The sequence below is a fragment of the Oxyura jamaicensis genome, chromosome 5, assembly GCF_011077185.1.
Source record: "Oxyura jamaicensis isolate SHBP4307 breed ruddy duck chromosome 5, BPBGC_Ojam_1.0, whole genome shotgun sequence".
Classification (NCBI taxonomy): domain Eukaryota; kingdom Metazoa; phylum Chordata; class Aves; order Anseriformes; family Anatidae; genus Oxyura; species Oxyura jamaicensis.
This window is the reverse complement of record NC_048897.1, coordinates 15552872-15571093: the sequence shown is the minus strand read 5'-3', so window position 1 is coordinate 15571093 and position 18222 is coordinate 15552872. Positions and strand designations below refer to the sequence as shown.

General features: G+C 38.0%; 1 protein-coding gene across 1 annotated transcript; it reads right to left on the bottom strand.

The window, feature by feature from the left end:
* Positions 1 to 507: 507 nt before the first annotated feature.
* FAM98B (family with sequence similarity 98 member B) lies at positions 508 to 17362 on the bottom strand. Its single transcript, XM_035329125.1, has 8 exons — positions 16878 to 17362; positions 16029 to 16177; positions 15202 to 15336; positions 14286 to 14461; positions 8614 to 8694; positions 8112 to 8228; positions 5686 to 5853; positions 508 to 3828 (listed from the first exon to the last, which is right to left on the bottom strand). The coding sequence occupies exons 1-8, from the start codon at positions 16940 to 16942 to the stop codon at positions 3475 to 3477; spliced, it is 1245 nt and encodes a 414-aa protein (XP_035185016.1). The 5' UTR covers positions 16943 to 17362; the 3' UTR covers positions 508 to 3474.
* Positions 17363 to 18222: the final 860 nt, after the last annotated feature.

The window sequence follows — 18222 nt, the reverse complement described above, 5'->3', positions numbered from 1 at the left end:
AATTTCTAATAAGGCTGGCTATTACAAAGACAGCATCACAGCACCCTGAAGATCTGCTATTTACCTTACAGCAAAACTCAAAATACTGTATCTCAAAGGTGTTTATGTGAGGTATTGAACATCAAAATATCTGAAAGAGGGGAGGCAAGAACAAGTTGTGTTTTGTTTCAGAATTACAGAAATTAAAAATTGAAAGCTTAACAAGTAATGAGAAGTTACTTCCTTAATTTACATGAAGACCATAGTAGCAATCATGTAGACCTATGCTTTTTGTCCTATTCATTTGGACACTGACACTTTCAAATGAGACAATACAATTGGGATGGATCTAGAATCTGTCCTGCCTGGTGAAATTTTCCTGTACTGTTATCTACTGCCTTGTCTATTTTGGTCACAATCATAAAAAATAAGTTTCATCATTACTGCAAATCACCAGCTGGAATTCTTGCTTACAAACACAGGAGCACTATGAGATAGAGAATCGAAATCAGACTACAGTGATGCAAGTAACTTTAAATACAGTACTTTATTCCTCACTGTTTACAGCTGTTAACAAAAGTCTCTCAAATCCTGACACGAAAATCTTTTTTTTTCTAATTCTCAAGCAACCAAAACCATTCACTAAGTCTTAATAAACACAAAAATGCTCACAAACATATATATGAAAAAAAAATTACAACAGAATTTTTGAAAAATACTTTTTGTCAGGACTAAAACAGAAAAATTTGAGAAGAGGTTTAAATCGATGATTTTAATGTTATTATTGCATCTTTTGATAAATTAAAAACATACATTCTGACAGTAAAGAAAACTGATAAAACGATAGCTCTATGAAATATGGTGGTGCTTACTTTACTTTTCTACTACTGCCTTTGCATTTTGGAATTATTCAAGAAAAAATGATATGGCCTGAGTAAAATAAAATCTCCAACTAAACTTCCTCCTATTTAAACTCTTGTCTTCTATGTGGTCTACATCAGTACAATTGAACTATGACATTGGAATACTTAACTGTTAGAATTGGATGTGGGCACACAGCTGGTTTACTTGATGGTCTACTTCATTCCGAACTGCCCTGCCTGTTACAAACTACATAAACTGGTGAGTGTAAAAGCACCAAGGCACATCCACAGTTAAAACAGTTCAGCTAAGCCAGTGCAACTTCAGATCTTGACTGATGAAATTTTTATGCAGAGACAAACCTTCCGAATTTCCTTGGTGTTACTAAATGTTCGGCTGCTATTCAGAAATTACTTGTAGCAAAAATAACATAATTCGGATGAGGAAATAAAATTACAGCTTTGTTTGTTAAAACTTACTCTTTCTACTCCACTGCTGACCAATACTTCTCAGTTCCAAGGCCAGTAGTCTCACAAAGAATGTCATGAACTGAGCTGTTCTATAGCACTAGACAAAAATCAAGCTCAAAAGCAAGAAAACCAGTGCAATGCTCCCACATGACCCATGAGCACCTCTGCAATGACAGCAGACACTGACAACAGAAATGAGCATGGAAAAAAGCGATAGAGACCATACTGCTAGCAGGTGGTGAAGTTAAGCCAGCAGAGTCAACTCATTGTACCGAGTTTACATCCAAGCCAATGTGTTCAAGCAAGGAAAACTCCTGCCCTTCTTTGTTAGGCACCTGCTGGGACCCCAAGTGTGGATAAGATTCTATCAGTCCCATCATAAAGCAACATACTTGAACAAACAACAATCATACAGGGACGTTACAGGAGGGAAACTTTTCAAGTTTATCTAGACTAAGATTTCAAATGAATGCATCGGTGGTGACTAATTAATAACATCTTACACAGGCTTTTAAAGGATGTGATAGATAATCCTGATTTTAAACAGAACTTTACATTCAGGCACAGATCTGCCTCTGTAACTGGAGACACAATGCACGTGTCCCTGAAGACAGAGTAACAACTTGAAAGCAGACCAAATACAGACACCAACAGCAGATTCATGGAAAAAAAAAAAAAACAAAACATACCTCATAACTGTGGAACATGAACTACAATCAGATCTTAAAATTTCAACCTGCAGTTAAGACTAAGCTATATATTCAGTGGAAGTGCTGGAAGGTTTCTGTGCTATGCCATCAACACACATGCCCAGGTTTTTCAGATGCCTTCCTGAATCTCTCTGCAGTAATGTGACCCTGATAAATACCGTCACAAATATACACTTGGGCATTGTCTCCCTGTTCCACCTCTACACACAGGTGGCATCATAACAGGGGAGGTCTCAAGAAACTGGACAACAGAAATTGCCTTCTTTAACTGACAGCTGTGAACATGCCTGTATGTATTTACAGCCATAATTATACAAAATCTAACTCCTCACCTAGATGCTCTTCTTCTAGAGTAGCACTATGTGTGAAGGAGAAGATACCCATATCATATCAAGACAGAATTTCTTTTAAGTTATCAGACCAATTGGTTGGCAGAATAAGAGAAGAAAAATCTTTGAAAATTGCCTTTGCACTTTTTCCAGAGAACTCAATGGGGAAGAACAACTTTTGTATGAGATACCTTATCAAGCAGGAGGGAAAAAAGAAAAAAAAAGAAGAAATGGCACGTTCTTTCTCAGGAAGCTCAGCTTTACCCAACCTTTATTTTTAAAGGCTGATGCAACAGGAATGAATGCCCACTGGACATGATGGTTGCACAAGTTTCCAACTCAATCTGATCTTAAAATACTTTTATGAAACCTCAATAACATGGAAAGCAGGTAAAATTATAATAAACATTTAAAAAAAAGTCACAACAATTCTGATTTTATGGTACACACTCTGACCTTCAATTAGTCTCCAATATATTTATGAATGCACAAAACTACCTAATTTTATTAGTTTCTGTAGAGTAGTAATTCAAAATATTACTTTTATGATAAGCTTTGGAAGAATAAGTAACCTAACTGAATAATTCTGATCAAAGCATTAAGGGTTTTAACATCAAAATTCTTCTACACGTCTGATAAGAAAACTGGATGAAGAGAAAAGCCTGAAAGTAGCATTCTTCTGAAAGTGTTTCCCTCTGGTTCTTAGGCCTTTTTTTTTTCCTCTCTCTCCCTTCTATACAGCCTTAGGAGCAGGGGAATGGACATGCAACATGCAATAATTAGAGAGGCCTGAACATCAAAAAATTATTTTTTCTTTAAAAATGTTTTTATTCAGTTTTCTGAGGCTTATTTTAAATAAGAGGACATAATAAAAAAACATGACCAGTACGAAAAACAAGTATTCTAGTCGTAATATTTTAGTATAAAACTTCTGTTCAGTTAACTAAAATAATTCAATGACAACATCAGTTGGTCTAATGCGATGGTTCATATGGTCATACATAAAACTAACCTAAACCAAAGGTACCATAGCTAAATTCCTGATTACCAGTAAACACCACCACTATATTTTGCCAGTTACTCTTAGTATTTACAGTTTTTTTTTTTTTTTTTTTTTTTTTTTTTTTAGTATCGCCGGTATCCTCCACCTCCTCTTCCACCATATGGATCCCCGTAACCTCCCCGGCCACCATAGCCTCCCCTGCCACCATAATCACCCCTGCCACCTTGGAAGCCACCTCCACCTCTTCCACCACCTCGGAAACCCCCACCTCCAAAACCACCACCACCACCTCCTCCTCCTCCCCCTCCTCGACCCCCTCCGCCACCCCAGCCGCCCCTTCCACCACCACCTCCACCACCTCCCCAGCCACCTCTTCCACCACCTTCTTGTCTTTTCTGCCAAGGAGGCATTTCAGGAGGAGGTGGTTCAATCTCTGTTGGTCTGCCTCCACGATCAGGTACTCTCCCCATAAGAACCTGTATGGTAAAATACATAATTTTTAGTTTTTAAATAGTAATTACTTAAAGGGAGACAGGGTAATTCTCTCATGGAAAAAATATGCTGACTGCCCTATAGAGGAAATATGGTTCCTTCACTGTGGAGCTTGAAATTAGGATTCCTATTTCCTACCTTTGTAACTTGCAGCATGACAACAGGAGACAAGAACTCAAAGTGATCCTCTAAGACTTAAATAATTGCAGCTACCTAGCTCATAGTACTGTTGTGAAATCATTATGAAGAAAACTGCATGCAAAATACTGCAACAAAGCAATATATCATTCATACATGTATATACATAATTTCTTATGATGCTGCTGCTGTTCTACTTCATTTTCAAGAAGAATTTCAAACCTAATCAGCCAGCAAAAAAAAAATTGCCAAACTGATGTTCAGCTCTTAAAAGGAACACCAGTATGCCTTACATTAGAAAGTACTGATGCTGAGCAGAGAGCTGGAAAAGGCAAAAATACATAACGCCCTGCAATAACACTTTCAAGAAAAAAAAAAAAAAAGAACTTCTTAGGTATTACCCAGTGTACCAAAAGGGAGATTGTACTGTACAAAGTTACACAAAACGTCAAGTTGAAGAATAAAGTAGGTCTTTTTGTTGCTGTTTTCAGATTTCCTACGCACACTACATGAAAAATATTAACATACTTGACTCAGTCTCAGGCACTCCAGTTAAAGACCTCTTACTAAAAATAAAAACCAACCAAACATAACAATATAACGTAGTTACTTGCAAGCTTCAACTTTTGTTATAGTCCAGAAGGCAGTACTATGTTTATTTATTACAAGTAGCCAGACCAAACAATTTTACCAAATAATTAAACATCACTTCCACAGAAACATCTGTGGTTTGTACTGAAACACTAAAAGATGCCTGTTAACAACAACAACAACAACAAAAACAAAGGAAACTAAAAAAAACCTTGTGTTTTACTTTTTTGTTACTGTGCTGGACAATACATAGCCCAGGCACCAATACCAGAAAGACTAACATGTAACCTTAACTTGAGGTGTACAATTCCACTGAACTCAAGGACCTAAATTTGTAACCCAAATATAGAAACAAACAAAAAGAACAACAACAAAAAATTATCAATAATTAATCGAATTGTATTAAGTATTGTATGTACTCACTAGTCCTAATCCAACTTGAAGCAGCCCTTCTTCCTCCTTTCCCCTATTTTACCAAGTATACTCTACCTGCTCTCTAGTAGCTGTAAGGAAAATTAACAGTTCTCAGGTGAGAACTGTTTCTGTGTTGAGTAAGAAAAAGAAACAACTACTACTATAATTTTATGCTGAATGGAGTCCCTTTCCTATGAAAATACAGATACCAAAGCAAATGGATGATTCTTATCTTTCTTATCTTATTTGTGAATGGTGCATTTGACCCTGCTGGAGGGCAGATTAAAGCTAAGCAGATTCTGCTGTGAAAAGGCTGGACAGGCCAAGCTGTCCAGAAAGATAAAGCATTGACTCTTCCTGAGAACTGGCTAGTGTAGCCCTGCTTTCTGAGACTGCTGTTCAAAAAGAACAACTCAGTAGGAAGGGAAAAGTAACTTCTGAACTATGCCTACTTCCTCCAGTGTTCTTTCTCATCTAGATTACTATTTAATCTGGTTGTGTGACCGTGTAGTAAGATAAAAAAGAAGTTGATGCAGTGTTTATTGGAATGCTGCAAACTTTTCTTGCTAAAAGCATCAGCTATAACCATCTTGCAAAAAGGAACAAAAATATCAAACAAAGAGTATAATTCCAGAATTACTTTTGATGGGTCTGTAAACTCTCATGTCCTTTTATCATACCCCAAGAAGAAACATTACCTTGTTGATAGCACAGACTGTATTTTCCCGTGTTGATCCACTACTTGTTCTTATGATCTTTGATAAATCCTCTCGAGCAGCAAGAAGATGAGCTAATGTTATCGTTGACTTTGGAGATAATGCGTAGCGCTTGGGCTGATAGATGCGTGCTATGTCATCTGTCTTTACCTAAACAATAAAATTCAGCCATTACTTACTTGTGAGGCATACAAACGCAAACACACACTGTAAGCCACACAGTGGTCTCAGTACATTGGAGTCTGAGCATGAGGTGTGATGTATGAAAAATTTGGTGCCAGTTCTTACCAGTTCTGTTCTCTGATGATGTGCAAGGAAATGCTGATTATGTTTGACTCATGCTGAACTTAGCACTTTTACAACAGAAGCCCTCCTATCCACTGGCAACATATCTAAATTTTAGGCTCCATGCTTCTCTCTGAAGCAGTGCTTTAAATAGCCATATTTAACACCACTCCAAAATGTGATGAAAACAGAATAGCTTTAAATGCAGGTCAATTTGTGCAAATCTACATCAATGAAGCAGAACACTTGTGCAAGCCATGAAAAAGTGAAACTGAGAAGGGGAAAAAATAAGATTTTTTTCCAAATCCACTTTGATGTTTACTTGTTTAACAAAAGATGAAAAATAAATACACCTCCTGTGAACAACTATGATGATCTTCAGAGTAAACAAACATTTGATTTTGGATGGACCAGGCAACAGGTGCTGTTCTTTGTCATTGCTATTTTGCTAGGCAATTGCAACATCATTTATGGATCCATTTCAATCTGCAAAACTACCCCCGGGGGACAGAAAAAACTAACAAAAAATACACTACCACCACTCCTCAAAAAACAAACAAACAAACAAAAACCTCACACTCCAAAACACACCATCAAAAACAGAGACAGATATCAATACTTATTTAATGGAGAGGGAGAGGAAGGCAAGCTAGCTAATTAATTATAAAAGGGTAAGAGCTTGCTTCATCGCTTAAAAAAAAAATCAAAATTATTTCAATGCCAAAACATTTTGAATCCCCCCCCAAATTTTTGGAGACATTCTAAACAAGTATTTTACAAGAAAAATGAGGGGAAAAAGTATTAAAAATCATATGCAATTTTAAATGAAGTTCAATTTGTGTAAATCTTCATCACAGATTTAATATGTAATGGAGTTATTTCTAACTGCACGCTATTTTGCATTAACAGTCTTTCTAAGACAGGAAATGGAATCATCTTACTGCTTTGGCATCATTAAAAATCTCATTAAACTTATCATGAAAGTATTCATTGTTTTTAATGTCATTTGTAACATCGGCTATGTCTTAGAAGTACACCTTAAATTTGAAAATTTATAGTTGCATTGGTTCAGCTGTAAGAGAGATACATACAGCGAAATCTCCTGATAATTTTGAGGTAAATACCCTCTCTTGTACCATAAAAGCACTCATAACCTCTGCAGAAATTAAAGTGGGCTATTCTGAAGAGCAAAGCAGAATCTAGAGTCATGTCTTTCAGTGATATTTAGTGAGCCTCACAAAGCAGATTCTGTCTGCACGTCTGTGCCAAACTATAATATCACCTTCAGAAAGCTTCTGAAGTTTTAAGGCTTGTCAATCTTAAGACTTCTACACAAACCTCCTAGAAGTTGATCTTGCAGCTCATGAGCAAAAATATCTGCCTTCAGCTTACCACACATATATTCATCAAGTTACAAACTTTCAGTATCTTATCTTCTTACTTTGCTGGATGGAAACAATATGCATTTCTAGCTCAGAAATATCAGGCTGGTTAAGTCGTGTCTATTTTCTAACATACAGAGTGCTAGAAAATAGTACAAATGAAATTACTGTGATTAAAACAATACCAGCAGACAAAATCCCCAAGAATAGTTTGGATGTTTTAGCCACCTGAAGGCTTTTCTCACACCAGCTGTTCAGTTGACTGTTTGTTTATTCGGTTGCTTTGCACCCAAGATAGGTAGCAGTCGCTGTAATAATCTCACTGACCTTGTGGGAAGATGCTCTCTGCACCCAATCTCTGTTAAGGCCTAGTGTTTGTCTTCCTCTTGCATCTCCAGAGAAATGCTGAGGTTTTCTCCTACTTTACTTGATTGGAGGGGTGGATACAGGAAAGAAAAAGGGAGGTATGGACTTAAAGTGAAAAACCCCAACAGAGGATGCTACAGTATATATATTTATGAAACTATAGACAGTCACACGACATGGACTGTGTCACCTACTCAAATCCTTCCCTTTTCTCAATACCTACAACTTGGATGTAACAATCCAGGATGAAAAACTGCTGGGAAAGAAGACAGCAGTAAGGGAAGTGTATTTACACAGTATGTATATTTGGTAACAAGACCTATGGAACTGTAGCAGACTCCCACCTACAGGAAGCAAAAAATACAGCAACCTTACCTTTGCTCTATCAGACCAGCCAAAAGACTGCACTGTCACATCTAGCCTCTTCATTAACATACGACGACGACATTCATACTCACTGCGAAGAGCATCATTGATTTTTTCCAATCTTTCCTGCAGTGTTACAATAAAAAGTCCAAATGTCCAAATATTCGATTCAATAAAGATATACAAGTCAATTGAAAGTTAACCCCATTCAGCAAATAAGATGACTATTCTCTGCTGACTGCTACAAACTACATAAAATTAGGGGTGCAGCTGTGTAGTGCTGCAATAGCATGTATTTATGAAGTATTTTTAAAGTATGTACATATATCAAGACAACGTCTATTAATAACATTCATTCTGGAAGTATCTGATTAGCATTACTAATATTTAGTAATTTAATATTAACTAATAGAAGAGTGACTGTAAAATAGACAGATGAAGCCATAAGCATTAATTTTGACCATCCCATGAAATACAGAAAACAAAATAGAGGGATATTTTTTTTTTTTACCACTTGATCAGAATTCAGAGGTTTTGTTAGCAGTGATTTCCCCACATGGTTTTTTTGAACTTTTGAGAGAACGTCCTTTATCTGTAACAAGACACATAATTATTCTCAGAACACAAATTATATTTACATATATTTCAGCAAAATTTGCTGCAATCACAATTTGCTACAATTCTAAGATCAAATATAGCACATTTGTTTTAGCAGACTCATAAAAACATATGTCTTCTGCCTTATTATTATCCATTACAAAAAGAAGAGTTCTTGAATACTTCCACTACATGATCAACCTCTATATAAGAAGACTATATGGCATAGCATTTCTCCTCCCAATCATAGTTGAAAAATATCTGTATGTCAAATTTATCAAGTGCATACAGGCAATACAACTAGTTAAATCTACTCGGTTTACTCATCATTAAGCACTGTAATTACATCTAAGGAAATTAACAATTGAAAGCTAGGAGTTCACTGACAAATAATGGACCTAGCTACAGAAAGCTGACGATGAGTGCTAGTAAGGAAGGCAGGAGGTATGATAGGTATGAGGTCATTCTCTCTTACTTTTTTCCTTCTAATCCTATTATTGGTTCCAATTAACATTAAGACTTTTGCACTCACTCCAAACCAGCTTCGCTTTTACTTCTTCATTAGTTTTGCCTTCAGTATTTGGGAATGAAGTGTGCCCTCTCTTTCTGACTTCCAAACTCCGCTGCATCCCCCCTCTCTCCTTACAAAAAGCTTCTACCAAGGAACTTCTTTCAGCACACACGTTCTTTTCACACACTCTTCTACAAACCTAACCACAAATGATCACAACACTCCTACGTAACTTTCAGGCCAACTGATTTTTAAGCAGGAGTAGATTGCAAGCATATTGCTGTTCCTGACACGGTCCAACTGGAAGAAGTTTTGGACATGGTCTGATTGGCAGAACTACATCTTCATTTACTTTAATGTGGAATCAAGTCAAATAAGACTAAAACTACATACATATTTTTCTTTTTTAACCATTTCACAAGGAAGGCCTAAGGCAGTCCATGACCTACAATAAAACCTATAGCTGAAGAGAGACATTAGATACATTTGCCAGGGTTATAAGACTTCATGTAGGCATACAGGCATTTACATTAATATTTATAATAGAGGTCGGGTCCAATGCTAACTCCTTTAGTATTACCTTTTCATTTTATCAGAGTTTTGAGTTCTACACATTACAGGAATATCATCTGCAGTGATCACTGTGAAGTAACTGCAGGAGACAAATCAACTTGCTCAAATTCTAGAGCACGTAGTTAATCAATTACAGAAAATTACTTAAATGAATAGTTGATAAATTGACTCTCACATTTCAGGGTTTTTGTAACAGTTCCCCCTTTTTTTTTAGGATATACCAAGGGGTCTACATATAATGACAAATTCTGTGTGAAAACCAAGATGTGTATTTTTTCTTTTCTTTATGTCACCTTTGGACAGCACTGTGGCAAGATAAAAATGCAATTTCCCCCAGAAAAACATTTAGGTGAAAAACATCGTGCAGTAAGCAAACTATTTCAAAACAGTCTTTTGACTGTTTTGCAGTCAATAGGCCTCCAGCATACCTGAGAAGTGCCCACGTAGAACTGTGGTAGCCAACAAACAGTAATCAATATAAGATCAGCACGACAGCAAGAGATGAAGAAATCAGCAATTAATATAGAAGAAGGAACAAATGGCATGAATTGATGAATTAAAAGTACCACCTGGGCTGTTAGAAGAAGTACCACCTGTGCTATTAGATCCAATCCATATAAAATAAGTGATTATGATAAGGTTTGAAATTCTGTTTCATGTACCCTATTGCTCCCCACACTATTCTTTCTCTTAAATTCTTGTACCATTGCAACCGTTATTTACAAAAAGCCCTCCAGGGCTGACTGACTTGTCTATCCTGTAAATCTAGACAACCTGTTGATTCTAATGAAGCATGTACACGATGCCTCTCAATCTACTCCAAAATTCAAATGTACTTAAGCACAAACTATGCTTGATTTTAAATAAATGCCTGAAGAGTCAAGAAAAAAAATGTAATTGACAACATAAGATCAGCATGACAGAAAAAGATGTAGAAATCAGCAATTATTACAGAACTTCCATACTAATAAACAACACATGAATTAAAAGCTCTATTAGGGAAGAGGTTTGTAGCCATTAAAATTAGAAATATATTATCCTCAAAGGTCCTAATGAGTTGAAAGGATAAGAATCTAACAAAATGAGACTGACTTCTGGGAAAAGACAAAAGATGCAAGCCAAAAAACACAACAACATAACACCTCAATAGCCTGTAGCTATAGATTGAAAGAAAACCTGGAAAGTACAGATGCTGAAGATGCTCTGGAGATTAGAATTATTACAAGCTTGCAGCCGCCAGGGCAGCTAAGAAGTAAATACAACACTGGGCTCCACATACAAAAACAATACATTCTGCCATGACAAGTGAATCACAATTGAAAGACCTAACTCAGCACCATCTACCCCTGGTTTCTGTATGCTGAAATATGAAAGAAAGTTCAGAGGAACAATAAAGGAAAAAAATCAGCGAAACTCACAATCAGAAGAAGCAGGAGCAGCTAAATGCAACAACCCTTTACTGGCTAGGAAACTGCAAATTTCTGCAAACTTTTTTTTTCCAAGTTAAAAAAACACATTGATAATAAAATTGTCACTGGATAAAATGAATCAAGCAACAGTTAAGGAGAAACTTGTTCCACAGATAATCTGATCTACTTTCATGTCTGTAACACTCTGCAAAGTCATATCCAGATTTCTGAATCTCCATTAATACTTTACTCCCTCACTTGCATTAGCAGTACTCTGAGTTTATACAGGTACAAGTACAAGTACAAAATTCTGCTGCCTTACAGTTGCAGAATATGTTGTCCAACCTTGACCAACAGAGCTATGAGCATAAGATCTCTGACACATACCCTGTCTGCCAGGGGACAAGAATACAACTGATACAAGAATCTATGCTGTAACTCACATTCCTAGACATGATAGTTACCCTGCATTAAGGAGAACAAGCAGAAGTTCAGGGGAAGAAAAATAAAAAATTAAGTTTGCTTTTTGTATTGCTCTTGCTTACACATGTAGCGTCCAGATAAAAGGGCAGTGAAAACATTCACAGAAATGTAAAACAAATTGTGCCAGCCAAGTCATCCTATAAGTCACACACTCAGTTATGAGAAGCAAACCAATTAATTAAAAGCTAAAGGCAGATGCATATATTTGACTATTCAATATATATTGTAATCAAACTCCTTGATAACATTAAGTATTTACAAGTTTGATTTGGAAGTTCATATACTCAAAAAATAGGATGTTTGAGACAAAAGTATTAGGATTTGACTCTAAACTCTGTTGTATAAAAATATACACTTATTCTATTTTTTACCAAATACCTTTATGTATCGAACATTTCTCATTTGTTTTATAAGTCTATGCTCCTTTAAAAAAACAAAACTTTAGCTCACAATTCAGGCTCCATGTTCCACGTAAGTATCTTTACTCTCTGTCAAAATAAACCTATAGTTTTTATGCTTAACACTATTTGCACAGAGAAACAATAAATGCACACAACTGCAGGGTTTCTCAGATTTCAAAAAAACTAACCCGGAAAGAGGTGTCATTAAAGGAATTGATGTTAAACACTATCAACACACAGGAAGGAACATTTCCTTAACTAGCCATAAGGCGTACTGCGCATTTGCAGAAAGATGACCTAAATTTTTGAGCACAGAGTATGTTAATCCAAACAATGCCCCTCTTCCATTTACTTATATGCCTTTTTATTTTCAATACTTATCTAATTTTAAAGATGTCTTTGTTTGAGCTTTATGTCTGGTGAATGCCTACAAGTTTAGGCACAAAGACTTCAAACCAGACAACTTTCCTGACTTGTTCCCTGAAGCTATATTGACGTTTAATGCACAGGCACCATTATGGCTATACAATTTCAGAGCACAAATTACACTATTAATTTGAAGTCAGAGAAGATGAATGAACTGGTTTTGCCACCTTTCTACACTCTGAAGTGCGTACAAGTTGTATAACCACTGTGGAATTGACAGACCTAGAAAACACTGAAAAACAGCTCAAGGCAGTTTGTGATATGAGAGAGAGGGTAGAGAGGGGCAGGGAGGGAGAGAACACGATTAGATTTTGCTGCTTCAGGACATATGAAACTGTTAACAGTTTATGTAAACAGTTTAACAGTAACACCCTACACACCAGTGCAAGCATGTGACCCTATCTGAAAGAAGTCTTGGACTTTGCAAAACCTTGTAATGCAAAGACAACTTTCTAGGCGTGTGTGTGAAAAGCTGGCCTACCATGTCTGCTATTGCAGCACTAGACAGTTATTCCTTTACCATGGCATTCCTTTAACATGGCATGAAACTAAACCTGTATCCAAGAAGTGAAGCCAAGAAGTGTGCAAGGAAGGCCATTGTCCATGGTTGGAGCCTACAAGCCCCTTGGTTGTACACACCCACAGGGGGAGATCAACAGTACCAGGCAGCTTTAATCAACTAGTTACTAGCTGGAACTCTGACATTTTAATCCTCAGGAAACAGCAATAGAATTGTTTCTCCATCCCCTCAAAGATATTTAATGGAAAGAATAGATTTAAAAATTCCATATGAGCTAAGCAGATCAAGCACAGGGACACTTTGGGGATGCAGACATTTTCACTGCCACCTGGATATTGCTTTTTATATGTATGTATATCTATTGAAGGTTCTGTCTTGCCACAATAAAATCCACATCTGTAAGAAAATCATGGAAAAAACAGGCTCCCTCCCCCAAACCTCTGAATGTTCAACTTCCCATTGAGCAATGAGGAGAAAAATAAAAAAAGATCCATCATCATGCAAAAATTAGTAAATTCAAAGATTCAGAGAGCAGCCGAGGGAAATTAATTCCATGCATCTCTTGTAACTCAGGAGGGGACCAATTCTCTTCCCAAATACTAGGGAGAAATGAAGAGCCAAACTTTTAACAGAGAAGATGGTTCGTGGCACTTAAAATCTGCAGTGAGGAATCTAAATTAAACATCACACCAATGAAACGAGTTAGAATCTGGTGGGATACAACTGAAAGAACTGAAAGAACTTGAAGGTTGAATAAGGTATGAGGCTGCATATTGACTAGCTAACTTAGTAGATAGTTTTAATGCAGGCATTTTTCAACCTAAGGAAATTGAACCAACAAATCAATACTTGCCATTAAGGTATTCATAAACCAACGAGCAAAAAGATAAGTTTTGCACATTAAATTTGAATACATCTCAGAATTGACAACGATAGGTATGTAAACGTGCAATCAAAGTTTTGTGCAGCATATTTGAATAGGTAAGAGGAAAGCATTCCCACAACTCATACCCTAAGGTTGCATGGCAAAGTGTCTCATCAGGTACATCCCATCCTGAGGGAAGCACTCAAATATTTTATGTCATAACTAAAAGTAGTTTAAAAACTAAAATAGTTTAACCTGTACACTAAACTGGTTTCCAGAATAAAAATCCCTTTGCACTTGTTGTATAGGGCCTTCACGAATCATATTGTTAGGCCCTCAACTAAGATGAATGCTCACAGAACTAAGAGTTCACAAGAGAGAAAACATAAAACACATACCTTTTGTTCCACATTGGTTAACAAGGGAGGAATATCAGATGATGAGTTTGGCAGGCCCAGTGCATCACAAATAGCTTGTACTTCCCGATAAATTTCATTGTGCTTTTCCAAAGGAGAACCTTTACTTTTCTTGCTGTGCAATATCTTCAAAGCTTGGAGTTCTGTACTTAGAAATACTAGAAAGAAAAGTGACAGATAATAGCAGATTTAGGGACTCAAAAATTTTTGCATCCACATTCTCATAATACAGATAAGAAGACAACGATAGAGCAGACTCTCAGTCCTCTTCTAGACAGGCCAGTATCATTTTCCTGTTCATTACCTGAACTGACTTCCACCTAATTTCCTGTCTGTACACCATACTTAACTGCTTAACATACTTCCTTCCCCAGGCCCCTAGTTCTTTGACTAGTTTCATATCGTCACACTGGTCCCTGATGTTATTCCATTCTTTTCCTATCAAATTCCAAGTGTTTGCCACCACCATTTTCTCAATGTAATCTCTTTCCAGACTTAGTCTCAGCTGGTGCTCCTTTGTCCAAGTCTAGCTTAAAACTAGACTTCACTCCTCTGAGTCCTGCTTTCAGCACCTTCAAATCATGTCGCATGTTCTTTCAAGATGCCCCCAAACCTCTCAGGAACAAGAGAAGGAAGGTCTCAGTTTCAGCTGAGCTGGAATCGGATCAAGAAATTGTTAGGAGGCCTCAGTATGTTGAACTGTACATCACAAAGAAATATTAGTTTTACCATTTCCATCTCTCCACGAGAGAGCTGATGCATGCTCAGGTAGGTTGTAGTGATTGTAGAGAGATGCTAAAACACACACAAAGAACTATTTAATGTAAATTGTAGAATAATAATAAAAGATGCATGTAAAATAATAATATAGTAAGTGGCAAAAATGGTCTTAACTTACAGAGGAGTTTAAGACAATCTTCTTTCTCTTTTAATCTGTCCTTTATGTCTCCAGATATAAGTGATGAATACGGACAAGCCATTTCTCTCAGAAAGCCACTAATCTCAAGCTGGAAGCTCTCTATGTCTTTATCACCTATGGAAATAAAGAAATAAATGCAAAGTTAATGGCCCTTTTTTGTTGTTACTTTTACAGAAACATCAAACTATAATCTATTTTTTTTTAATTTACACCTTTAGATTGCAGGTTTCAAGACTCCACACAAATATTTACCACCTACCACTCATAACATTTTTTTTCTTCTTAAAGAAGTCCTACATCCCAGCAGACACTCCTTTTTAATAGTTAAAGCAATACTGAATTCATGCTTTAAACATAACTTGATGCTACAACAGCTTGAAAACATGGATATTTGGAATGAACCAGCAGTTAGTTTACACCAAGAAGAGGAACAGACAGTGCTTATTCCTTCTTCAGATCACAGGATCATCACTATCATGTGAACAGCTTATGTCACAAAACAGTGGATCAATGTAATTAACTTTCTGATGAACAAGTTACAGGAATCAAATTAACCAAACCACATGTATGAGCCCATTTTTATTTTCAATGTTTGGCTGATTTTTTTCTTTTCTTTTGAAAATTATCTTCACAAGGTACAACTTTAATCTAACGGCTGCATACACACAAACATCAGCCCCTCTTTGGCTACCTTTCGGTTATCTTTTCAATTTCAACACTAATTTTACTGCTAGCTAAAAATACAAGTCTAAATCCACTGAATCCACTAAATACTAAATAGCTTCAACAAACTGGCATCCATTTACCATCTGTTGGCGTGATGCTTTCTTCCATGTTACAAAGTGGCTTTATTTGGGAACCTAACCAAACACAAAGGTCAAAAAACTCTGGTGAAGACAATCCATTTTCCACTGCTTTGTTCAGGGCTTCCTCCTCCAAAAGAGGACCTGTGTACCTGTGCAGACAGATAAACATTAGTAATAAGGAAGCAGGTTTAACATAAAATGTGCGTACTTCTAAATAATTTTAGCATAAACTGGTTAGGAATTATACTGAGACAAATGAATACTTGTGAATTACTTTTGCGAATTAATAATTCAGACTTTTTTAAACATGCCAAAAACGAGAGGTAATTTATAAACAAAATGGTTTGAGAAAAATAGGAAACAGCCATTTTCACGTATGACAGGTATATGAGAACAGAGCTCCATGTTTCAATACACGCTAAACATGCGAAATCCAGCATTAACTCAAGTCAAGCAATTCTCCTTCCAACACTTTTAACTCGCTGCCCGAGAGCCTCAATACTAAGAGGTAACTGATAATTGAACTGCATTTTGTACTATTTTTACTCCGCCGCACCCGTTATTCTCCAAACAAAGAAAACGCGTCTTATCCGTACAAACCCAAAGCCACCCACCACCCCAGCGAGCCGGGGCACCTCCCAGCCCCAGGCAGCGACCAGACACCTCCTCGGGGCAGCCCCCAGCGCCAGGCCCCCCCGCAGCACGGCCACGGCAGTCCCAGCGCGGGCGACAAGACCCCGGCCCCCGCTCCGTCCCGAGCCGCTCCCCGCCCGAGCAGGGCCGGCCCGGGCCGCTGCGGCCGCCAGGAGCCTCCCCTCGCCCCCCGAGCCCCGGCAGCCCCCCGCTCACCCCAGGGCCTCCAGCGCGTCCAAGATGTCGCCCTCCATCTTCAGGCCCGCCGCCAGCTCCCTCATGCCGCCCCGGCGGCTCGCCGCGCCGCGCCGTGCTGTGCCCGCCTCAAAGCGGCCCGCCGCAACCTGGGCTCGCCGCTGCGTTCCGCCGGCCGCGGGCACCGGGCCCGGCAGGGGGCCCCCGGCAGCCCCCGGCCGCTGTCAGCCCCTCGGCGGGGCCCGGCCGGCTGCCCCGGCCTATTCTGGCCCGGCCCGGCCCGCGGGCACGTCGGGCCTCCACTGGCTGCGGGTCGCGTTGTTCTGCCACGGGTCTCTTGAAATCCCTTTTCAGCGACGTTGAGAGAGAGAAATAAACCAAAAAACATTTTTTTTTTTCTCTTTTTCTGCTTGGCAGCAAGCTATTCCATAGGCTTGCTCAGCCACTTCTGCTGAAGCATCACGGAATCTCCTCTAAAACGCTACTGCCACATCAGCTCTCCAAAGATACTCATTACGTGAAGGAATATTCTGCCTTTTTTTTTTTCTTTTTCTTTTTTTTTCTTTTTTTTTTTTTAACGAGTCATGTCTTACATGTACCTTCAGAAACCACAAACCCACAGCTAAACCTGTGATGAAGGCCTGTAAAGGTGTTCTCTCATTCCCAACGAGTGAAATTGCTGTAATTTTGGAAGCAACTATTTTGAACAGCCATGAGACCCTCCCACACAGATGAACATAAATCTAGAAAGTAAAAATAATATTTATGGCAGTCAGTGGAAAAGAGAGCACGCTAATGTCAGGCAGGCTTATGTCAACCATATGATGTACAGCAGTGCCAGTAGCTCCGTGGCCTTTTTCACAGCTCTCATCTGCCTCTCCATCTAACAGTAGAGCTTTAAGAGGACTTTTGTTTCAGAGGGGTTTATCCTAACCCAGGAGCATGTCTCTGGGAGTGGAGAATCTGAAAATAAGATCTCTTACTCCTGCTAAAACAACATTAGTTAGTACCACATAGTGGTAGACACAAACTTCCCTGCATCATCGGGCAGTGAGAAGCTTGTACTGAGTAGTGCTAGTATTGATGCAATAGATAAGATTTCATGATAACTTCAAGGAGAATGATGAAAGCCATGGAAAATATGAAATAAGAAGGAAGTTTGAGCATTGCCTGCTTTACAAGAAGAGAGGGTCACAGGGAATTTCCTTATCCTTTTGTCTCCCACTTGAGAAATGAAACCAACCCCAAAAGTATTTTAATCTTTATTTGTTCCGAAAGTCCCATTTGTTCTTGCTGATTGAAATAGAACTAGGATATTCCTTCAGGGACTTGAATGGGAAAACACTGTGAATTTTATTCAAGGGTG

Bases quoted from the DNA above. Each gene is read 5' to 3' on its own strand.
- FAM98B (XM_035329125.1), bottom strand. From the start codon at position 16,942: ATGAGGGAGCTGGCGGCGGGCCTGAAGATGGAGGGCGACATCTTGGAC. The intron at 16,178-16,877 runs GTGAGCGGGGGG...CTGTCTGCACAG, and splicing joins GACGCGCTGGAGGCCCTGGG to GTACACAGGTCCTCTTTTGG. The intron at 15,337-16,028 runs GTAAATGGATGC...TTATTTCCATAG, and splicing joins AAGCATCACGCCAACAGATG to GTGATAAAGACATAGAGAGC.